The sequence below is a fragment of the Copidosoma floridanum genome, unplaced genomic scaffold (assembly GCF_036245765.1).
Source record: "Copidosoma floridanum isolate Cflo_tuat_1 unplaced genomic scaffold, Cflo_Japanese_pri ptg000034l, whole genome shotgun sequence".
In the NCBI taxonomy this organism is placed as follows: Eukaryota; Metazoa; Arthropoda; class Insecta; order Hymenoptera; family Encyrtidae; genus Copidosoma; species Copidosoma floridanum.
The window spans coordinates 169,125-194,904 of record NW_028321911.1 but is presented as its reverse complement, the minus strand read 5'-3'; the positions used below and the strand labels follow the sequence as shown (position 1 = coordinate 194,904).

General features: G+C 35.1%; 1 protein-coding gene across 1 annotated transcript in view; it reads right to left on the bottom strand.

The window, feature by feature from the left end:
• The window catches only part of Nf1 (neurofibromin 1), a 394,222-nt gene that overhangs the window by 252,301 nt on the left and 116,141 nt on the right, over positions 1 to 25,780 (bottom strand). Inside the window, exons 9-11 of the mRNA XM_089597624.1 lie at positions 13,831 to 13,904; positions 13,456 to 13,746; positions 12,928 to 13,388 (exon numbers count right to left, since the gene is read on the bottom strand). Coding sequence (XP_089453750.1) covers positions 12,928 to 13,388; positions 13,456 to 13,746; positions 13,831 to 13,904 — 826 coding nt within the window. The remainder of the gene's footprint in view (positions 1 to 12,927; positions 13,389 to 13,455; positions 13,747 to 13,830; positions 13,905 to 25,780) is intronic.

Genomic DNA, 25,780 nt, shown 5'->3' with positions numbered 1-25,780 from the left:
AAATTGCAAGCAATTGTCGGGGTGGGTGCGCAAAGCGTGCAGCGAGGTGAAGCCTCACTGGTATATAGACAGACAAACATTACAAATATGAATTAAGTGATATTTTGGCACGTATTACAACTAAATACATTTAAAAATCAGTACACAATAATTACTAAACATACACTGAATGTATAGGAATAAGAAAACTGAAAACAATTGCTGTCAGCCCTTTTGATTATGTGTTACGTGTGGGTTGATTTAACGGTTATAGCAGTCCGTGTAATAATCGAAGATTTAAAAAAAAAAATTAATTTCTTGAAAAGCCATGTATAAATCGTATTTAAAGAGGCCTTGGAAAAAATTTTTTTTTCAAACACACATACACACAAAACTGAACTTTGTGCCACGAGCCCAAAGTAACAATACATCAGGCGAGCACTTTATCAACTCGATGGAACCAGATACATTTTGCCAACTCATTTTATCTTGCCAATTATAATGATACAACGTTTATTAAGTAGTGATGCTACTCTGATTCACCAATGTGAATAAGTGCATAAATGTAATATCACGCAATATTATTTCAGCTAATGTAACAGGCTGATTTACTGGAAAATAGGTTGCACAATTGGCAACAAAGGCAATAGCGCCACCAAACGAGAATCTTCAAGTTATACTTAAATGAGAGCATAGAGTGCATGTATAAAACTTGGATTACTATGATGATACAAAAGGAGAGAAGATTTATGAACAATAATAAACGTCTCTGGTATCAAAATACTTATGAATAGTCCTAAAGGTGTCAAACATGGTAGTTATATTAATATAATGTATCGGATTAAAAGGTATGTATTGCATTAAATGCCTACACTTATCAGTGGATGGAGACATTTGGGAAACTACACAAGTCGAAGTATAAAAATTTATTTGATTTTCACGTAATGGAATAGTGAAATTTAATCTGCGTATGTAAGCGATACTAAACTAGTAAGGAATGTACTGCAGTACAAATGAATATATTAAATTGAAATAGAAAATATCAAGAAAAAAAAAAAAAAAAAAAAAAAAACCGTTGACCACAATGTATACTTTTTAATTTACCATTCGTACGTGAGTACGATTAAATTAAAGGGATAACAGTATTGATAGAGATGTTCATCGTATCTTACATTGTCAATGAAAATATCTTTATAGCAAAAATTCTACACGCATGTCCTTAACGCTCCAATAACTCGAAGATTATTGTTTGTCAGAGGTGAAAGATTTAATATATTGCTAAACAATATTATCATATTTTATTGCAAATGCTTTGAAATCGTCAAACTATACAACTACTTGAATGTTATCTCTAGGTGTGTTGAAAATCAATATGACAAGATAGAACACCAAAAAAAGTCTATAATCTGATTCATTTTTATGAAAATCTATGCATTTTACTTTCATGGCAAAATAAAAGTTAGAAATAGAAAAAGTAATACGATGATGTATACAGTGCTACTCGTTAAGCCAGAAGGAGTAATAACATACAACGAGTCTGACATTAGCATATAATACACTTAAGGTGGCTTCTCACTAAATTAAAACACTGAAGTATTGAATGATATTTTGAAGGATGATTTATAAAGGTGCAAAGAGTCTCTTCCCAAAATTTTAGACCCCGTCACCACCAAAATTGTTGAAAAAAAAAAACTTAAAAGTAGACTTTGGAACTTAGCCCCTCGTAGAGGATCGGAAAATTGACGGCGTAAGTTGTATGATATCTCAGCAAAGATACTGACCTGTGGAGCAGATCGAAGAAATCATAATCTTGCCAAAGATATTCAGGTACTTGGACATTGCTATGGGTTTTTACATGATATTTTGTGAAAATAGTAAATATCTGTGCAAGTCACAGAATGGACGGTGAGTGTGGGGCGTCTGCTGCACAGGTAAACGATAGTCCATTTTTAGTCAAGAACCTCCACAGCTAATTAAAAGCTGTGTTGCAGTATATTGACTTTTCTTGTGGGTTTATAGTGAGGAGCCAATTTAAACTTTAGTTTTATCAACATACTTCATGGCTCAGTACATTAGTAATATGAATTTCACCAGTACGAACAGAGAATAATTTTCTTAAATATATCATTTTTGCAACGATTACTTTTATGAAACACAGTAAATGGTTACATATTTGTTCATCTTAAGATTGTAGACTTGTTGAGCTCATAAGATTATTTTTTAATTATTTGAAGATACGTTACTATGAAAGCACTGTAAGTAATTATTTTATAAAAAAGTGGATATATTTATTTTTACATAGATGTAACTATTAAGCTATTTTTATCACAAGTTTCTAATTACGTTATCATTACAGTAGTAACTAATAAATTTTTTCACGCTAACACTGACACTGCCGTTACGAGGCTCTTTGGTTAAAGACTATGTGCGTGATACACTTGGTAAAAAAAAGCTGGCTTGGACTACCGGGCAGCACTAATTCGTCTGTCGATGCAATGAATTCATCCTCGTCCTCGTCCTTTTTTTGAATATGGCAAAAGTAGGGCTCTCAGTAACCGACTCTGAACTAAAGCTACAAATTTCCACACACTTTTTAAATCAAAGTATCTCACAAATAAAAATATAATCCTTATCTTTTTTGAATTTTAAATTAAAAGTATTTTTGGTAAAATTTTTGGAGATTGTTTCGATAGAAAAAAATACATTACTTTAAAATTTACAAATTCAACTCTAATAGCATCTTCAAAGTCTATTCAATTTACGTATTAATAAATTTGTTATAAAATCATTTGTTAACATTTGTCTTAGATCAATGACTATAAATCAAGTATAATATTGTACACAAGTAGAATGACGTCCAGAAGCTGATTTACCGTTCAAACTCCCTAACTCCTCGTTTTTCTTTCATCGTTTTGAAATATTGTTTTACATAACATATACAAAAAGTAACAAACAAAGTCAAAAATTAAACGTTAAAGTTATAGCTAATATAATTATCTACAATGTGAAAGAAACAAAATTTTATTATGACAAACAGTTAAGTTGCAAATTAAAAAAAACGGCATATCTGTTGCTATTAAACAACAATTACTGCAATTGTGATACAATACTCCAAATCCATTATAACGTCGGGGGGACGCAATTAGAAATTTTATGATTTATAGGTTTAAGCTTATCCTCAATAGCCTTGGATCTGAATTAAGCAGCCGTTAAAGGCTACTTGACGAAAGTGCCGTGATCGGCGTACTGAGCTTCCTACTAGGATTCCCATCCTCTTCTATCTCAGTAATTTACTTTTAAGCATATGCAACAGAGCTTTCTGCCTTATTTAAAAAAAGTAGTTCAAAATGTGGTTGCAGCAGACGACTTCACAAAACTGTTTTTACCGGGCTCTTTAAAATTCAACAAATAGTAGAAAGAACTTTTTTGTAATTTAAAATATATTACTGAAAGTCAAATTTCACACGAGAAATAGATCCTAATCCCTGAACACATTTGTCAACAATATCAGTCAAATGTGGTTTATGATTACATTTACTGCAGAACATGTCCTTGGCAATACAACTGATATCAAAAACTTTCACCATCAGCAGGAACGTCAATTTTTCTTATTCTTAATGAGGGATTTTCAAGACTCTGAGCTTTTTTTTCTCTTTTTTCATAACGTTTTGCCTTGTCAGTGTCTATATACTTTTAATTTAAAAAAAACTTCCCGTTAAAACCAATTCTTTGTTTACTAGCAATATCCGTAGTAATTTAAAGGTTACTCCTTTTTTTGTTACTTTAACCATTTTAGTCAAACGATTTTGACAAATATATTCGTTTACATTTAACAAATAAATTATTTTTAAAGTCTAGCTTTGAGTTTTCTATTAGTTATAATAATTTTAACAGAGTCAAGAACTACTATGTAAGTTGTAGGCGACGACGTATTGGCAGCAGAAAAAATTTACAGCGTTTTCAGATATTCTCTCCCCTTGTCTCTTTAAGATTTCTTCCCGATAACACTGCCGAACTTCCTTAAATGAAGTATCATTCTAATAGCAACAGGGTAAACAATATGTTGAATGCAACGAACCATTTTTTAGAATGTTCAATTATTGTCATCCTTTTTTTTTTAATGGTTCATCATCACCTTAAGCCTCAGACATAGCTACTTTGACACACATAGTATACTTGATCAAATGGTACAGTAATTTGTGAGAAACTAAATCAGCAGGGTTGGACAGTAGGACTTAACACTGGGTTACTGAAGAGCCTAAATTTCACTCAGAAAAAATTTTTATATTTTACAATAAAAATTTTTGTTAGAAGTGAGATTTGAATCCTGAACTGCAAGATCAGATGACAGACATGCTACCTACACTGCCATCATGTGACTTTTATATTGTCGTACTGTGTGATTAGAAAATACATCTATAGGATGCTAAATACTAATAATTAAAGATCATTTTGTGATAATAAACCAATGAGCAAAACTAATGTAGTATAAGACGTCTAACTATTCTTGATATCATGTTACATAGCAATAGTAGAGAAGTTATGAGGTTCTGAATTTTATGAATTTTTTCTAAGAACTGTCACTATCCAGAAAATTTATTCAAGAAACATTTTTAACTCAAAATTATCAGTGATTAGCAATCATACTTTTTTCATTTCACGATATAATAATTTTAAAATGCTGGTCGCCACATTCGATAATCATTTTAGATTTTAATATTTCAATTTTGAATTTGTTATTGGCAATCTTAACTACTGAATATCTAATTTAAATAAGCTCTGAACCCGCTGTTACAATCTTAAAAAATAAGTTAGAAGTGTCAAATTTTCGTGTTACTTAGTAGTCCATCGCACGAAAAAAAAAAATTAAAAAAAAAAAAAAAACGATTTAATCTGATGTTTTCCAGTAGAGAAAAAATTGGTCATTCCCCTACAGTATTATAAGAAAATTTATTGTCAGTTTATCGACATTTTGCTTTAATTAAAACATTATACTTATTATTAGTAATAATAATAAATAAAAAAAATTGATTTTTGTGAGTTTTTACTTTTGGCCCCCAAAAATTTTACTTCGCAACTTATATAACTGCAAATATCTCAGTCAATTTTGTATAAAAAAAATTTGTGTACAAAAATTTATATAATTTTGCATCAGTCTGTCGAAGCATTTTATCAATTTAATTGAAAGAAAAGTTTTAAAAAAAATCAAGAAAGCTGCATTGTAACAGCCGGGGCAGCTCAGCGTTCCCATCTGTACCCCTCTTTTGCGACTAGGTGGCTGACCAGCTGCAGTCCGCATTGGTCAAAACAGGGGCTGTGGCTGGCGTTTGAATTTCAATAAATTGTTTTAAATAATCATACAGTTGGACACGCCTAATTACCAAATCCTTGCCAAGTATATTTTCATTGAATAACAGAAAAAAAACTTATACACTAAAAATAATGATTTTTATTTTTCTAACGCAGAGGGCACTTAAAAGTAGAGTTGGCATTTTTTTCATACATTTAAAAAAAATTCATTTTATTACAATTTAATAGAGTCCAAAATAGTTTAACTTGCACAGAAATGTATAAATACTGTTCAAGAAAAAATTGCTCTAACATCGAACACGTTAAAGTTTCAATTGATGAAGGAGACTGCATTTACGACGATTTCTCGAAAATACCTGTAACCTCGCACAAAATACCCGATAAAATGGACGACTCAACTGATATCGATGTAACGCAAACGTTTGTAGACAGACGATAGTTGTTGCAAAATTTCATAAAAAAAAAAAAAAAAAAAAATTATAATGTATCCAAAAAAGCTAAAATTTAGTGTACACAAAAATTTGAATAAATGTACATTTCTTATTGCAATTACTTTTTGTATATAATTTGTTAATTAAGCATGTTTAATGTTGAATAATACGTTTCTAACTGTACGATTACGTAAAAAAATTTGGATTCAAACGCCAGCCGTAGCCAGTGTTTTGATATATGCGCACTGCAACTGGTCGGCCACCTAGTCGGAAAAGAGGGGTACAGAAGGGAGCACTGAGCTGCCCCGATTATTACAATGCGAATTTCTTGATTTTTTTTCCTTCCTTTTTAATTAAATTGATAAGGTGCCCCGGCAGTGTGATGCAGAAATAGATGAAGATGTGACATAAATTTTTTCGGAATGAAAAATTTCACTAGTCCATTATTGCAAAAAAGACAGTTTCTTGTATCTCGGCTTAAGAGTGAGCTAGAACATTCTTTTTTTTTAACATTCATGTTTTCTTATGATAAATGCAATGAAGTTTGTTGGGAAAGAAAGTATGAAAATTGACTGTAGTGGACTGTATTGCGGTTTGCGTGGCTGAGCTTCAACAGCTTGGGACAGTGATTTTGGATATGGTCAGTGAATAACTGCCCTTCGTACACACGAAAGTACACAAAGCAGCGGTAATAAAAAAGGACACGAACCTTTAACTGTATAAGAAAGTAACAAACTATTTATTTACAGACTATAATACAAATGTTGAAGTGCAGCGGAATATGAAAGGCGTCGAGCCATGTATATGAATATGATATAGAAGACGAAAATATATATATGTGTGAATTTAATACAAGAATTACAAAAGGAACTTAAGAAAAGACAACCATTGTCTTTAACGTTGAAGAAAGTCTTTGTTTACATTTTGCTTAGTATTATTCACAGAACACGTAACTGAAACAAAGACACAAAAATAAGAATGTGGAGATCAGTGATAAGAATTTTAAAGTGTATCGGAAAATGATTAAATGTGACTAAAATTAACTTGAATTCTAAACAGACTGAGATATTTGTAATTGCTTAAGTTGCAAAATAAAATTTTTGGCACCACGTAAAAATGTACAAAAATTAATTTTTTTTATTTATTATCATTACCAACATTAAATACAATGTTTTTATTCTAGCAAAATGCCGACAAACCGACCGTGAAGTTGCAATAACACTTTAAAAAATTAAACAACAAAAACCAACAATCATTTAGCAATTTTACAAATAGTTATTCGTTGTGCAACTTAACATCTATATTTCCTTACGGTTATCTTCAAATTAACATGATATTTTTTTTTACGTCGATCGTAAGTTGGTCAATAGAAAAAAAAATTGTTTCCATACTTTTTTGCCATTAACATCTTATTAACAATAAATAACGGACTTGCTAAGGTTTCTTTTTAATAGAAAATTTGATAACGAAGTGATTGGTGGTCGAAAAATTTCTCTAACAGCAATAGAAGCTGGAATATAAGCAAAAAACTAAATAAAAAATTGGAATTTTATCATAAATTGTTAAATAAATAAACAAAGCCGACTTCTGATTTGGACAGAACTGTTTTCTTCTGTATTCGTATTTCTGGGGAAATTTTGTGAGTGAATGAACAACTTTTTCTTTACTGGACGACATAAAATTGATTAATCCTTCGGGTAATGAACTCTAGCACTTAACTTAAGCTTTGCAACTGTAAAATAAATTTATTTAAAAATAAGATTCACTTATTGAAAAAAAAAAAAAAAAAAAAAAAAAAAAAAAAAAAAAAAAAAAAAAAAAAAAAAAAAAAAAACAGGTGTGGTCTCGGAACCCCTAGCCGAAGTGAAACTTTCAACTAGTGAGTTGTTGAACTCGGTATTTTGGAAATCATATCGTGTTAGGTACACTTTTTATACATTTTATAATTTAAATAGTATATACTTTAAAAAAGCCTGAAAAGTGGATTACTGTCATTCATTTAATTTATTTTATATGTAGCCACGCTATCATAATTACAGTTGTTAGGGGATGATGGCGCAAAATTCAAATTCGAAATGTAAACATACCGTGGTCCATCAATTTACTTTATCATTATGTAATTTTTACTTGGATTTTGATGTTATAAAATTACATAAATTTAAATTTTGCGGTTCACAAATGAAGCTAAGGCGTGCGTACCTTGACATCTTTTTAGTATGAATTGCCATTATAAGAAAAAAAAAAAAAAAAAAAAAAAAAAAACATATTGAATGATTGATTGTGCCACGCTCTGAGTCTCTGCCAATGAAAATTGACAAAGATTTCGAAAGGTTATCTGAAATACACTTTACGTATTTCTTAAATGATAATATTTTTAATATAATTTTTTATCGTAGATTCGTATTTTATTTATACTTATTACATACAATTGGATTTTTAATGACAAAAACTATACTTTTTTCAGGTATTTCCAAATTTACGTATTTTTAGCTTTGTATACATATTTTTTAATAAAAATTAAATTAAATGATACTTAAAAAATGCCTTAATTCCAAAGCCATTGGATTTGTCACAAACAAGACAAGGAATAATTTTCTATCGTGGATTTCAACGTATCTATTTTTCCAAGAGCTGCTTCGAACTTTTTATTCTTATAGTTATTAATTATTATTTCTGTTGATTTTATTCCCATTTATTACATGTAGTTTTATTTACGATGACAAGAGCTATGCTTTAACCCGGTATTTTGGAACTCATATGTTTTTACGTTCGTACTTTTATTTCCAAAAATTTAATTAAAAGTCACCTTGGAAATACCTTAACTCTTAAGCCACTGCTTTCGTAACGAATAAAAAAAGTAAAAAAGAATAAAGGAAAAAACGTAAATGTATTACTTTCTTCTTCACTAGATTTTCTTACTAAATAATTAAATTCATTATTTACAAACTTTGTGACATTTAATTACATTAACTTATGCAATTCCGTAATCTACAAGTGAGGAGGAATCGAATCGTACAGCCAGAATTCAATTTTAATCTTAATTAGTACTTAAAACTAAGGTTTTTATGTTTCAGCGCCACAACTTTCTTTTTTAACTTTTTATTCTGCAAATATCTTGCAAACTATTGATCCGCCAATGAAAATTCAAGTAAAGAATAAATCCGCAAGGAAGGAGGAATCGTTGAAGCCTCGAATGGTTGCAAAAGATTAATATTCAATATTTACAGGCGCCAGCTTCACAAGTCTCTTATGCATAGAGAGTTTGTACGTGCATACACACACACATACACACGCTCCAGCTTTTTGCTATATAATTTATTGGTTTATAAATAAGTATATACCTATTTCTGTAGAAGCGTGCGCTTGCTCTTTCTCTCTCTTTTTTTCTCGCGCTACTTCCGTGCCCCGCTTCCCGCTCTCCTCTCGCCACCAAGAACCGGATAGACACTTTTGAGCTTCAGCAGCCGGTTTTACTCACCACTAGATTTCAAATACGAGGCTGTAAAATTTTCACTTTAAGAAACAAATTTTTTTTTTCCGTATCACCTGGCTCTGACACTTTACCTACATTTTATGGAGATGTTATAGGAGAGAAAAGGACAGCAAATTCATAAATAAACATAATTCTTTTCACATCTGTTGAAAATTCGTACAAGTACTATTTGCGACGGAGTCACAGCGTCGAGCACACACACGCAGGCGCTTATCTGAGGTAAATTACTAAGCTTTAGGTGTATGTGCCTGTGTGTGTGCTCGGCGCGCTAGAGTACACGCAAGATTGTACACATACTGAAATCCGATATCGATAATGAAGACATCGAGAATCTCGAAGTATCCACTGCATACATCGAAAATCTTGATGTAGCACCACTGTACTTCTTGATTCTAGATGTAAGAAAATTTTACATTTCAAATCCCGAAGTAAATATTTTGGATATGCGCTGATCGGATGCGCAGTTGATAGCATATGGGCTATACGGTCAACTGCGCACCCGATCAGCGCATATCCAAAATACTTACTTCGGGATTTGGGACGTAAAATTTTCTTACATCTAGAATCAAGAAGTACAGTGGTGCTACATCAAGATTCTCGATGTATGCAGTGGATACTTCGAGATTCTCGATGTCGCCACTATCGATATCGGATTTCAATATGTATACTATCTTGCGTGTAATTCCTGAGACATGCACGCGCACTCGTTGAGAGACGCTGACATGAAATGACTATAGAATGAAAGGTGTGGTTTATTGGGCGTTGTTGGGTAGCTTACTCGTGACGGTGCGAACATTCTTGAGACACTGTAATGGACTAAAACGTAGAGACCAGGCTGGTGGAGGCACCACTACCGGTACGTTTTTCAGGTCAAGTTAAAATGCCAATATCAATCAAGGGTTGTTGGTAGGGATTTTCTAAGGTATCGAGCAAGGAGAAATAGTTGGCCTCGAACAGTTGAGTTGAGTTCCTTTTTTTGTGTGGCTCTGGATTTTCCATGGCTAAAGCAATTGAGAGATTCTGCCCATCGTTGGAAGCATTGGATTTATTGTGGTTCACCCTTTGCTCAGGTTTTCCTCTGAGGGACTCGTTGACCAGGAAGAGAGCTGCATGATCTTGGCTGGCTGAGTGTGATGTGAGAATAGTGGCTACGTGAATCGTGAGAAGACCGGGGCCTAAGCCGACACCCAGGACCAAGAATTCCAAGGCGCACGAAGGTTCCGAGGAAGTAGTGATTATGGTTCATTGATTATACAGTGGCTATAGTGTGTATTAGGTGCGCAAGATAGTGAGGGCAACGCGTTTCCGTGCCTCTCACTCCAGCTTAATGGTTTCTTGGGGCTGACTGATAGGGGGTTATGGGAGACGTGGCACGAGTCACAAGTACCAAAAAAAAACTATCGTTAAGACTGAGCACACCTGTGATAATTCAGTGGTATCACCAGTAGCAGTTGTTAAACTACCATAACAGTAGGACACAATGGGCTCATCTGCTAAAATCACACTGCCGAAACGTATAGTTAGCAGCACGCCAGAAGTTCAGGGATTTCACAAGACTCTTTTAATAACTTAGTTATTTAACTACCAATATTAATTCATCTCAGTTAAAACTAACTAAAATAGTGTCTAATGCACAACAGCTACATAATACTTTTAAAGTAAAACATTTTTCACAGGATTTATTATTTATGGACTCATATTTTGTGACCTAAAAAATACCAAGTTTTGCATCGTGTCCACATCGCAATTGGTTTGGCTTCCCAGTATCCTTCTGACAGTGCAGTGATCTGTATATCACGGCAGTGTGATTTAGGCAGACAAGCACAGCTAAAACAGCTTTGTGCCCTGCTATTTTGGCAGCGTAGCAACTGCTAGTGACATAACTACTAAATTAGCATAGCTAATTCGGTTAGTAGCTCCAAGGTTTGTGGGTAGTGGCTCGTTGGGGAAGTTATAGTGGCTCGTCGTCAGTGAGTCAGTGCTAGAGGAAAAATTAAGATCTGTGCTGGGCACTTTGCGCTACGGTGCCAGTGCACGGCCCTCGTACCAGAGGGGCCAGAGCTGCATAGCTGTTTGTACCGTTATGCTCGGTATAGTTGTACGCGTGTACCAAGATAGTCAGATACAACGTTAAAAATTAAAATAAAAAGTTACAGTTTTTTTAGTATTACTGACGCTATTTATGTAACCTTAGAGGACTGAAAATTACCTACGATTGTTCTCTTACAAAGCACTACTAATTACAATAAATTTTGACCAAAGTCATTGTTTTGGCTAGGAAAAAAATTTATCATTTTCTATTGTCAGATAATAGGCTCAAATGCTGTTCCGGTGTACACGGCGATATGAATACCATAGACTTATACTGAGAATCTTTTTGTGTTAGATGTCTAAAACATGTGAGAAATCATGAACGGTTGAATCTCTATCACTTTTTAATATATTATAAGTTAGAGGAGAAAAGCTCACTTATAGATCAAGTATAGCAGGAAACAAAAGTGTCTCTCGTCTGTTAGCATATGACAAAGAGATAAAACTTTGACCACTCATACTTTTTCTCTCATGTGGTGTTGACAGCCGACTCATCAGAATGCTTACAAGTTTATTAGTACGAGTCTATGGTGAATACTACAGGTCCTTTCGAGTTAATATTATAGTAGTTGAAGAGTAATTTTAAGGTGATATAGATTAGCCGAATTTTGTTATAAATAAATATTTTATTTACTTCTTAGGATATAAATATCCAAAGTGGTTGGACTCAAGAAGACAGGATAAACTTCTAAATAGGATCTGACACTGATAACGTTGAAAATATATTTTTTTTGAGGTGATGATTATAAATCTGACCAAAAAATGAGTGCACACAATTTTAAATATTTTTTTGGAGTACTGGAATACTAATAGATATAGTTTGTATCTCTGTTTTGCTGACATGTTACAGGCCCAGGGGCCACTTAGCTCTCCTAAATACTCTGGTCATGGCTCTGATCTTCCACTCCTATAGATGCTGCCTCCCATCAACCCCACTAAAAATAATAACAGTTCCTATAAACGTAGGCCAAATTTACTGAAATTGAGCACAAGGTAGTAAAACTATAGTGACTGATTGAGTGACGAGTCTTTTAATTGTATATTTCACATGACACTTTTTCTGACAAATTCAAGTTACATTGCTCATAAGTGCCCCGAGAGCAGAACCATTGAATATACGTATTTTCAAGTCCTTATAAGATTTAATTGATTTTAAATCACTTGTGGTCACTTGCGGTCATTTTGTTAGTCAGATACGTAACGAGTACCTTGAGAAACATAATTATACTAACTTTTAACGGAACTCGTGAAAGACCGTAAGTATTAGGAAGTATATTTAGCCACTAGAAGCCCAAACTATTTTAGATATCAGTATCTCAAAAACTAAGCAAGATATGTATTCACAACCAATTCTATATTATTCAGCACCCTTAGTGAACTACCCTACAGCTACTATACCATTGGCTCGAAAGCAGCTGTAGCACACGCAAGTTCAAGTTCACTGGAACAGCGCTGTTTCTGGATAATGCGGTGTTAATATAATATTTTGGGAACGAAAAATCAAAAACTAGGTGAATTTACATAACTATTTATGTATATGCTAGTGATGTCAAATACTCGATGAAAAAAAAAGGAATTAAAATATCATGACGGATAAACAGATAAGTAAAATTTATAAATTACTTGGCATCGTAGACTTCGATGTCAGCCAGTGGCATTAATATATTTTTCGTGCCCATAACCCATTCAGATAGGTACTCAATCAGTTTATTTCGAAACTTAATCTCCTGCCTAAACCTCAGATAATCGCGGCGCTTGATCATTACTTCCACAAATTGGCACAGCTTTATCTTGATAATAATGCCCGGAGAAGTTTCGATGTATCGCACGTAGCGTACCGTCAGGAGCGTCGTGATCTCAATATTAATAATGTCCTGGCACTCGGATTGCTGTTCGCTTTTGTCAAGGATACATTTCATAATAAAGATTGCGTGTTCGATAAACTGCGTATTGGCATCCGACAACTGAACTTGATTCTGATCGTCAAAGAACTTACTGACGTACGTTTGGATCGAGTTGAAGAGAACTGGATAAAGAGAGCAACTCATTTGGAATTCTATGAATTCAGGTATGTGCCTGTTTATCTGTGAAAGATGCGAATAAGAAAATTGATCGTGATGGACTTAGAGGATGAAGCTAAAAGATACTTACCTGCTCGTTGCTCTTCTCAGTGTTCATAAGCTGCTGTAGCAATTTGGATATAAATTCTTTGACATACTGGTACTGTTGCGTATCAAGGCTGCTTTTTAAGAGGTAAATGCCACCAAGGGCACACAAAAAGCCTGTCATATGGGCCCACTCATTGATACGGTCTTCGACCTCATTTTCTAAGCTCTGCTGAGAGGTGCGTCGCTTTGCTGCACTGCGCGTCATTTCGGTCTGTCCATCCTCTCCAATTTTATCTATGGCTGCTAGCCAGTACTTAAATGTCTGTTCCCAAGCCTAATGGTTGTCATCAAAAAAATGTACTTAAAAATTAAAAAACTTGATTTAAAAAAAGGTTACTCATAAAAATTATAGCCTTACTTGTTGTAAACAAGAGCTACAGTGCTCTATTTTTCCAAGCAAAGACAATATTCGGTCCTGTAAGTCCTTCTGGCCTAGAGGAAATAAAATTAAGAGGAGAGCATTAGTTACCTGTCGTCCAAAAGTATTGGGTTATTATATTTTACTTTGTCAAATCATAGTGTCATGTAGTTCACTAAGTTACAATGACAAGTATTTTTATCGCCCACGTTGCTTCCTCATAGATAAAGCTTTATGATGAATGAATAATATAAAAAAATGAACATGGTACAATTAAAACTTTATAAGATCATTCTTATTTTAAAATATCAAAGATGTTCAATGCAGTGTAAAAATAAGTAATGATATATAAACAGATACGCTTTACAAAATTTTATTTCCATGTACTACATACAATGAGGCAGCATTTACGTTATTTCATCGAAACATAATTTGAATTGTACGTATTTTTTGTTTACCTAACAATTAATTACATTATTTTTTAGGGCTTAGGAAAATAAAAATACAAAACGTTTTTAAAAAAGTTTATAGTAATAGCATAGCCTGTTATCAGGGGGTTGGCGCTTGTGGCTCGGCGGAGCTCCACTAGTATACATACATACATACATACATACATGTATATTCCTATATTACACGCATGCACACACACACACACGTGCAACGACATCTATTGGCCGCCCTTATTCCCCTTCACCCCTTCAATCAAGAGATGAATTAATTGTAGTTTTTCGACCCACCACAACCGTGTGCGGGGATGACTCGATTGCGAGCCATCTGTTGTGGCTATAAGACCTCGATTTACACACGTTTCTAGTAGCGTGCACAGAAAAATTGGTGGTGCGCGCGGAAATTTTTAACCATCGGTATAACAGTCTGTATAGGTCTGTGAAACAGTCGCAAATATGTGTCCGCATAGTATACGTGTGAATCGCTTACTCGTCTTATACTTGACTGATAATCTCTAGTACTCTCTGCTTTCAACACTTTCTGAAGTGTGCGGAGTACAGTAGTTACCTGGAATAATTTACTAATAGCTAACGTGAGCGATCGAGGTTTCAAGTCGAGAAGCGTAAAGGGAAGCAGACATACGTATCACAATTAGCAAGCGAGCGTGTCACAGGTCTTCCCAACGTGAACAAAATTGGTTTTTTTTGAGCCAACATGGAAAGGGGAAACTTCAAATAAACTAACAAATTGTATAATCAAACGATAATAATGAGTTTCCATTTTCATATTTATTGATTTGGTAGAGCCTCGCGACATTCTTCTTTTAAAGTAATAGACGCTACATGTGCGCAGGAAAATGCAATTGACACACTAGTATTCTAATGTAATATTCAGTGTTTTGTCTCATCGTCATTTGTTTGTCAGACCTCTTCGCATCCCCCCCCCCCCAAGCATTCCTTCACCACCCCTTAAAAATTCGATCAATTTCTCCTATATCTTACGTAAAAAGATATTTTTCAAACATTTCAGTGCCCCCCCCTTCTAATTTCTGTTACCCCACCTCAGCTACCCTCAACCTTCCTTAGAGACAAAGTTTTTTCAGGTTTTGATCAGTCCCCTTTAACAACTTGTATTTTTTGCGTTTAACCAAGCCCCCCCCCAAACCGCACCCCTCAAGGACTTCAAAATTTTTGAGGTTTTGATAAGCCCCTCTCAACAACTTATATTTTTTTGCATTGTACCTAACCTACCCTAAGGAACTAAGATAGCCTCTATTTTTTTATTCGCTTTGCAAAAACTTGCAGCTTTTAATAATTTTGCATACAATAATTTGTTTTTGTTAGTATGTGATGTTGCACCACTTATATTTCAATCAAAGTTTTTCTAAATTTTTTGATGCTTATTTAAATATCGGTAATCATCTTTGACAATGAATGTAACTATACTGCATGTGTAAGATACCACATGCGATTGCTTACAATTAATTAAATAATTATTTCATTGAATCTATGAACTCGAGATTTCATTAGATTTATTTTAAGTGCGTATGTCATTTAATAAAATGTTATGTAGCGGTTATGAGTACACTACCGACTGGCGTGTCCAGGAATATACGAGTTTAGACGTTGAGCAACACAAGGGGAGCTGCGGGTAGATATTAGTGTGCTGTCTTGGGGACATTAACTGGTGTATTCAAGAGTATCATAGAGCAGTGCTAGGTAGCACAGGGGGAGCTGCAGGTAGATACGAACAACAACGACTGGTATGTCCAGAGGTGTCCAAGTAAATGTAGTAGATGGATAATATAGGGAGCGCTGCAGGTAAATATAAGTGCGTTGTCGCAATGATGTTAACTGGTGTTTGCAGGAGTGTCTGACTGTAGTAGCTGGGTAAAACGGGGGCGTTGCGTACTGATATGTGTGTGCTACCTCGGAGACATCAGCTAAGTTATAAACTATTGACTTTAGCTATTTAAAAAATTTCAAAATAAAATTTTTAAAAAAATCTTTACAACTATTGAAGTTTCGAAAAATCATTCATTTTATAGGTAACAGGCACTATGGAAGAAAAGCATGACTCAGGTTTTTCCATTGAAAATAATGCTTAAAATTATAAGTTACGCTACTCTTTGTCAGAGGTATCGTTATGTATCGAAGTTGTTGTAATTTAATGTAACAAGTATTTTGTTTGTTATATCATCATCTCAGTTACACATGTATAGGTAAGTCTCATGCATATAGTTAGAATGATATTAATTATATCGAGTTTAACTGTTGCAAACAAGAAACACTCATATTGTTAAATGAAGTGTATATATTATTAAATCACACAGAGCTGAAAATACATAAGATTGAAAAACACGAACAGAGAGTTTCTATCTTTCTTGACGTCAGATTAGAGAGTACCTTTTTTTTCTTGACCACTGGAAGAGCACTACCTACACAGTGTATGCATGCTGCCGCCACCAACCGTAAAGACAGTGACAATAGTCGGGCCATAAAGCGCGAAATTTAAACTGAACACATATTATGTTAGGAAGTTGGTAGGCGAAACGCTAATTTTGTGTTCTTTTAAAGATTGATTATAATTTTAAGGTTTTAAAATATTAACTTTACAGATATCACATGTGTACAAAAACTTTCTGTGTATTTTCTCGTCAACAAAGTTTTTTCAAGTCGCATATTTTAATTTACAACTTTTGCATATATTTAAATCATGCTAAAACAAGGTTTCTACGTCAATTATTACTTTTTTTTAATAATGTTGTAAAATAATTAAATGCACCCTAAATCCATTTCATTATTTATTTTTAAGAATAAGATTATAAATTTAAAGTTATAACAGTAAGAAATAGAATTATGTTACATCAAGGCTGCGCTCGACGCACCTTTTATTTCTTTTTTTTTTTTCTCTTTTCCAGTCCACATTTTCGTATCAACCTAAACACTATATACAGACACAAATGCCAAGCACTGGAGCTAGTGCCTTGCAACACACGTGTAAGGAAACACCGATTAAGATTCTACGTTTACCCACTGTAGGGTTTTTACGTATCCTGCTTCCCTAATCTCTACCTCTCTCGTTCTTTTCCCGTAATGATCCTTCTTTTTACCAAGTATACGAATCTTTCACACAGGCCCCTTACAAAGGGTGTAATAAATCATGTAATAGAATCATGATGACCCATGATCAAAATCCACACCTGGGGGAAGTAGAGAAGACGATACTGAAAAAAAATTCAGATAGGGAAGCGGCTCAACAATTTGTGTACGGCCTCAGGGCACCATGGAGTCGAAATGTAGCTGGACTTAAACCGGCAACGATAGAGGAAGCTATAGAAGCCGCTACAAGCGTAGACAACGAAATGGGCTTGCTTAACACGGGACAAGGACCGTACAACTCCTATGTAACACAGGAAAGTTACCACAGAGATAAAAGGTATTCAAATATAGGTGCATTAGAAATCCATAACGCACCAATGGAAAGCACAGATACAGAGTACGTAGTGAGTGGGTTTGACGAAGATGATAAATGGTGTTCATATTGTAGAGGATACTATCGATAAACCACCCGACGTACCGTGCGAAGAATCTACCGTAGGGGAGAACAAGAGCGGAACTGCGTATAAACACTCATTTTATGTTACGCAGCAAAAATGGTCTCAACTTCAATGGTAATAATAATTATTATCAACACCAACAAAAATCTGAGGGTGGTAATTACGGGGCCCCAATAACAATAACTATAATAATAACAATAACTTTTATAATAGTAACTATAATAGCAACAATAATAACCACACGTACATCAGCCAACGGCCACAAAATGGTTATGCAGGTAATTATAATAGGCCAAATGGAGTGAGACAAAATGGTAATGATAGAAACAGATACAATTATAGAAATGGAGGTAATGGTTATAGAGGACACTATTAATATTAAACGGGTTATAATAATCAGGGCCAATAACGAGAAAACGAGGCCACCACGAATTTCAGGAAGGAGTCGCAAGACGCAAGAATAAACGCGGGGAATTTCAACTCCAACAATGATTGATGCGGTCCCCAAACATCGAGCATTCAGCAATAAGCAATAAGGTAATAAACGCGCTCAGTGGTAAAGGGGATGCCTCACTGCAGGGACACATGCAGACAACGAAACGCTCGAAGGTGCATGTACATGGTAGGTAGAGACAGAGGAGCTCAATAATATTACACCGAGCTTAGCACAGCCCTTAAGAAAAGTTATTAGTGAGTCGTGTGAAGTCAATGTTTAGGTAAGAGAACCACTGACTACGAGCGCGTACGTCGATAGGATGACGAGCAAAAATAGTTCGCTTTAAAATAGCCCACAAACGGAAGAGAAAGAACAAGGAGAAAGCAGATACGAAATCTCTTGTAGAACCATAAATATAATTAGAGCAGGTAAGATCCCCCCTTAATATATATGAAAGCTCTCGGCTACGAAATGGTAAAGTAAAATTTTACGCCGATATAGGAACCAGCGCCGATACAGCAGCAGAGATATCAATCGTAAAAAAAGATAGCCTTTGTCCAGATACTTTCGTTGACAAAGGGACCCAAGTTAAAATTATCAGGGTTACGCACGGCGAGTGAAGCTCGTTAAGTATAATAGAAATACCACTAAATAGTCTTGTTTGCACATTGCATGTGATCCCACTCGACTTCCCGACGTATGTGGAAGGTATAATTGGTTGGGATATTTTTAAAATGTATAATGGCCGCATATGTGCTCGGAAAAATATTTCAGCTCAGAGTTTAAATAGGAAGAGCAGCAGGAGCACGCCTTTAAGATACTTGTCGACGCATTATGTAGTGAGCCGGTACTCAATGCATCTAATGTGGACGAGCCCTTTATAGTTACAATGGATGCGTCGGATTACACAATAGGGGCAATATTAAGCCAAGGCGAGCTGGGGAAAGATAGATCGTGTAAATATGCTTCACGATGCCTCCGAGGGAGTGAATTACGCTACCCGACGTATGATAAGAAACTGTTGGCCATAGTGTTCGCAAAAGAACAGTTTTGGCCGTACTTATTATGGCGAAAATTTACAGTGGTCACAGATCATGAACCACTAAAACATTATCATACGTCAAAGAAGCCCAATATAAGATTTAACAGGCTGAAAGCGAACCTACAAGGCTACGAGTTTGACATAGTATATCGCCCAGGCATTTCAAACAAAGCACTTGATACACTCTCTTGAAATCCAGTAATAGGAGAGAGAGAAATAAACATTGAGCGGCTACGCCAAGAACTGTATCAGCTAGCGGATGAAGAGGAGAAAGAAGGACTAGCCAATAGCGATGGGCCCCCCAGCGTGCAATTTTAAAGTACGAGCGACCCGTAAACAGCGTATACAGGGAAATACAAAAAAAGGAAAAATTATTTACTCTGATTCAGAGGATTCAGATAAGAAAGTACAGAAGAAAAAACAAAATTTTGGTGGATGGAAAGGAAATAAACGTGATATGAGAATAGATGATCAAACTGGTGGTGAAGGAAACTCCAAATCCGAGAAAAAGGTATGCAAGGGGGCACTTTTATCACCTAGAATTTATAATATACGCTTAACGTTTATATTTATTTTCTTGTAATAAAAAATCCGTCCAACAGACAATTCAATAGTACACATTTTTTTATATATGCATATATTTCATTTTATAAAAAATTCCTATTTGAAAATTCAAATTTGAACGCCGCGCGCGGGGAATGTGCGTCTAGTACGTTAAGAAAACGCTAGAGCGCGTTCACTCAAAGAAGGGAAAACCTGCTACTCAAAAGGAAATAACGTTAGCATAAAAGGCACCAGTGCGCAATGAAAAGAGAGTTCCTCTTCCAGCGAGCCTGGGACGCGGTATATCCGTTGCTCACCCAGACCTGGAACTTTCCCGTGCACCGGTACAATACCGCGACGAGCACGAAGGGAGAGAAAGAGACGAAGTAGTGAAATACTTCGATAGCTGAAAAGTAAGTGTTTACACCACCAGCAGGTAACACTTCCACTAACCGGTATCTACTTGGACTTTCGGTGCTCGACCGCTTTAAGCGTGGAGACGACGCATCCCCAAGTAGTCGAGGCACTGGGGTTAGCGATCACGTTCTTAGGCGAAGTTCCTGGGTCGACAACTTGAGCAGTGCTCAAGACACCCAAGGGCCCTGAGAACGACCTAACCTTACGTGACTTGGTTGAATAGGTAGTTACCTAACGCTAACTTTCCGCGGTTGTAATAAAAATTCGTATTAGTCTAAGCTAACGTGTTTAAGCAGAGATATTAAGGAGGGAAAATTTAAATTGTCATTCTCTATTAAAAGGGCGGATGAATTTTAAGTAAATTATCGAGTATATTATATACTTTTTTTTATTATTAACGTAAATAATTGCGATTACTTAAATACAATTAATACATGTAAAAATTGAAGATATAATTTCCTTAGAATCATATGATTGAATAAATGTAAGATAATTAAAAATAAATTGATTGTACTTAATTAAGCAAGCCTTCCCCTCCACGTAAGATTGCGAGTTCCTTTTTATAGTTTAAGATAAAAACTAGAAAAATAGCTGTTAAGATTTGAAGTCGTTTATATCAACTGAGAATATTATCTGGACGCCAAAAAGGGACAGGAATAAAATAAAAGAGATATTAGATTAGAAAAATATTGAATAAGTTAAAAAAGATATTAAATTATTAAATTAATTAAATTAAGGGAATATTCAGGAGAATTCAATAAAGTAATAATCAATAAACAATTGCTGTATATGGTGCAGAAATTAATTGATTATTCAACAGATAAATTTTGAAACTTGATAATAATTATTTTTAAGTATTGTTTATAATCGGCAATCTAAGCAATTTCGCTCTTTTACACAGGGCAACGAACCCGCCCTCCGACATATAAACACTATCATTGTTTGTGTGTTGGTTCCTAATCCTAGAGTTTCCTCGGTACAGATAATATTCTTAGCCGATTGTTACCACCACAAATTAACCGGGGTTATACTCAAAGAAAGGGAAGTCGTAGGTAGAAATAAATAAAAAATTAGGCAAAAAAATAAGGAAAACAGTGAGAAAATGAGGTCACCCAAAGAAAAATATTATAGTTAGCAATTTAAAAACGGAGACAGACACGGAAGCAACGGATGAAATCATTTTACAGGGCCGGTGAACGATAGATTAGCCTATATACGAAAGGAGGACCGAATGCAACATAGGATAAAATTAACAAGCACACCAGCGATCGACAAAAATGAGGTTGTACCAAAAGGACGGAAAACTCGTATGCGTCAGTTAGATACACTTACAAGAAAGCAAGCACCGTTCTCTATTGCAGAACTCAACGAGAGCCCGTCAAAGGAAATTATTGTTGCAAGTTGCGGAACACCAGTAGTAATGAATAATAAATCAGGAAATCATGGTACGGGACTTGATAACTGGGGCTGGCAGCTGATACAAGCAAGCTTGGCAGATAAAGAGGCGAAGAAAGTGAAACGTAATGAAGAAACAAAAGATATCCAAGAGTAAACGAAAGCAGACGAAGTAGCGGGAGATACCAAGACCTCTTAAAAAGGTGATTTTAAAGACAGAGGTGGCGAAATATCGGAGAGAGCGGATCAAGCACGACAGAGATCGAAGGACAAAAAGAGTGAAGGAGAGTCAACACAGTACGAGCATACAGCGAATAAGCTGCTCACTGACGGTACTAATAAATATAATGAAAGGGTGCAAGGGAAGAAACAATGATTTAACGGACAGAATGAAAATAAGCGTGAAATGAAAATAGAATACACAGGTTCGGATACATCAGATGATGAAGCGAAAAAGTGTCAAGAAAAAATTGCAAGTCCGATCGCTACTGCAAGGGATGAACTTTTTTTCCGAGGAATGACATACGAAAAATTAGGTTATATTATGAAAAAACTAAGATTTCAAAGGGAAGTAAAAATGATGAGTACACCAGCAGCAGTATTGATCGAGGAAAGAAAGTGAAAGTTGTGCAAAAGATAGCTCGATACATTGAACATACAAAAGCCGAATTTTTCAATTACGCCGCTAATAAAGAGCCCTTAGAAGGAAATAGTAATAGCTAATTGTGGCAAGCCACAAACGTCAAATAGTACTAGGGCACAAAACGAGGAGAAAAAATAACGTAGCTCATCAAAGCCTTCAGGGAGCACAGAAACAAACTTCGCTCTAACAACAGAGGCGGACAAGGAACCGGACATACATGATTTGTTTGAGGGAAGATCAGACGAGCTGCGGGCGCAAGTTACGATCGACGCAAGGAAGTGAAATGTAGAGGGAAGGCCGGGAATGAGGATTGACGTGTGGGAGCCCAACGAAAACATATCTGAGGAAAAAGCATCACAGGGAAAAAAGGAAAAAACAGACCCAACGTTGCGTAAAATTGATAAGCGAGTCCAGTTTAAAGAACCTGGGGATCAAACAGTAAAGGAGCATAACGCTGACAGACAAGTGGCTGGCTTATCTTAACGATTATACACGAAGAGAAACAAATGAATGCCTTCAACCCTATAAAATACTTTTTAAAGTGCTAGGACTATTTCATGGCCCAATATTTTTATTTAATTTTAACCTCTCGACTGACGAGCTGAGAATGATATTAAAAAATTCAGAATACCTGCAAAAGTATAAAGAGTAAACAGAATATGGAAATGGGAGCTGTATTGTAACGTCTGCAGCTAAATCCTAAAAAAATTTTAATTACCAGATGCACCCACTCCTCTGCACTGTCCTCGCTCTCTAGTACTCCTATCCATCCGCACAAACAGTATCGAAAGGGAAAGGTATTTGACGCTTCTAATCACCTTCGAAAAAAAACCGTTTCAAATAAAACACACTCGCATGCAGCGCTCCTTTATTGCTCTAAATAAAATTTTCCGTAAAAACTCAGACGCTAAAAACATGCCAATTTGTGGAAAATTCCTAGAGGTGTCAAACAACAAATGTGATTTTTACTCAAATAAAACGAAGCCACACACCTTGTTGGCCATTGGTACCCTCCTTACTCCCGCACTGTAACAAGCAACCCCATGCCACCACTACCGTGTACAACCAAACAGCCCTTTTTCCCCTTTCCTTCCCCCTCTCAAGGATATTGCCACTGCTAAAAATATTAAGAAACAATATGATAATTATTGGCAACATTTATACTTAGATTACTATTACTATTACGTTTAATGTTGTTATCATTACTACTATTGCCACTGTTGGAATTGTTACTACTATATTTGCTATTATTATTTTTAATTTTTTTTTTATCACTGCTACTGCTAACTATTATTGTGTTCACCGCTCACTCTTTTAATAATTAATGCTACTTGAGTAATAACATGAGTTATAAGAAATTCCAGGTGTGAGGAGAGACGGTAGAAGGAGGAATATTGTCTCCCCTCTCTCTAGTGTGTTGGATTGAGAAGAGGATTTTCTAAACTTGCAAACCATCACGTTCTTGAACCTGAGTGGCAGCCCCAAATTATACAAGGGCGTGACCTAAGAACCAAGCTTTCTCATTCGATGATCGCTTTCCCAATTCGCACTCAGGACTTCTTCCCAATACCCAAACTATGCATGTACGCAAAAATGGCACCCCCGAATTGACCCATGCGAAATCGTATAAAAAGCCCGAAGCCTCCTACACTGAGCAGCCCTATTCAATCAGTCTTACTATCCTCGACTCTTCTTTGGTCAAGGTCCTCTGCTTGACTCATCTTGGTCAAGTTCCAAATACTGCTGCTCTCAATTGGCGGTACTCTTTCAATTCATCCTAGTTCCCGCCGTCAAAATTATCGGTTGATTCAGGTTGCCGCAAGTATTTGCAACCAATAAAGAAAAACAGTAAGCAAAATTTTAACATAAAGCTATCTTTTTAATTTCTACCCACGCACCCATCCTCACGAGCAGCCCTCCTGAACCCCTCAGGCTGCTTGTCTTTGTGCGAAGGAGCAAGCGAGTTGATCTGCTCACGGCACCTTTGCACTGTCTCGCGAGAGTGGCTCGCTTGGGACTGCACATCCCTCACGTACCTTACCACCTCGCATCGCGGCCTATTTTCGTTCATCCAACCTCCCGAGCAGGAGACTTAAGTAAAGGGAATCCTGAGCAATAAGCGAAAGCTTAGCTAAAACCCTACACGTTACGCAGACGTAAGAGTGTATATATATACATATATGTATATATATATATATATATATATATATATATATATATATATATATATATGTATACACTATCGCAAGAATTCAAGAAAAACGTGTTTGTAAACCTCAAATTAAACCGGGGAAATTATCTATGTATGCACTACATTGCAACAGACAAAGAAGAAGTCGGCCACTAACATCTAGAAGGTAACGGCAAAAATGCCGATTACATGCCCATAATACAAAATTCTAGCACCGAATCGAAAAGTGATTCATATAACAAAAAGCGCATAAGGCCCCCATCTTAACCACAACCACTACCACCAGACCCTTAAAGCGACTGCAAGCCATTAACTGATGACAATGCAACGACAATAGTTGTAATAATAATAATAACAATAATAATAATAATAATGATAATAACAACAATAATAATAATCATAATGATAATAACAATAGTAATAATAATATTAATATTAATAATGATAATAATATTAATAATGATAATAACAGAAGCAATACAAAGTATACGAACAATTAAGCTAGGGTACGAATATAGTATTATATAGAAAGATAGGATATACAAAACATACATAAATGTATAGGAAAAAGCGTTATTTTTTATTAATTCATAGCCTTTAGACGAGCCGCGAGTAAATAACAAATTGTACGAAAAGAACAGATATTTAGACAATTAATCCCCCCCTTCTTAAGAAATAATATTGATAAAATGCATACAAGATTTTTTTTCTTAATTTTTTGCGGCCTCCAGACGTGCCATAAAAAAAATGTACATTGATGGAAGGAGGTAAATAAAAAATAACGTTAGGACTGAAGAAAAACGAAAACACTTATATGCACACTGGTAAATGTAGAGAATTATAACAATAACATACGAACGATATCGGAACAAAACATAAAGCATACAAGATGCGCGCGTGGCATTCTCTATCGAAAAATATAAAAAAATATTTATAATAAGAATAATAATTATAAGAATATGTAACAATAATGATAACAATAACAATCAGATAATAAACAGGTAGCGTTAGCAAAACAAAATCGAGACGCTGCAATCAACGAAAAAATTATATAACACGTATAAACATGACAAAAATTACGCTAAAAGCATGGAACATGCAGAGTCGAATAGACAAAAAAAAGAAATCGAAAGGCAGAGAGGAGTCCGAAAAAAAAATCGATTAGACTTTAGGTAACACAAACTTATTGTCGTTATCACTGGACACCGTGATCCCTTAAAGCAATCACATCCACGGCGTTTAAGGACCACCCCTTCTTTCCTCGAAGATAACCTAAA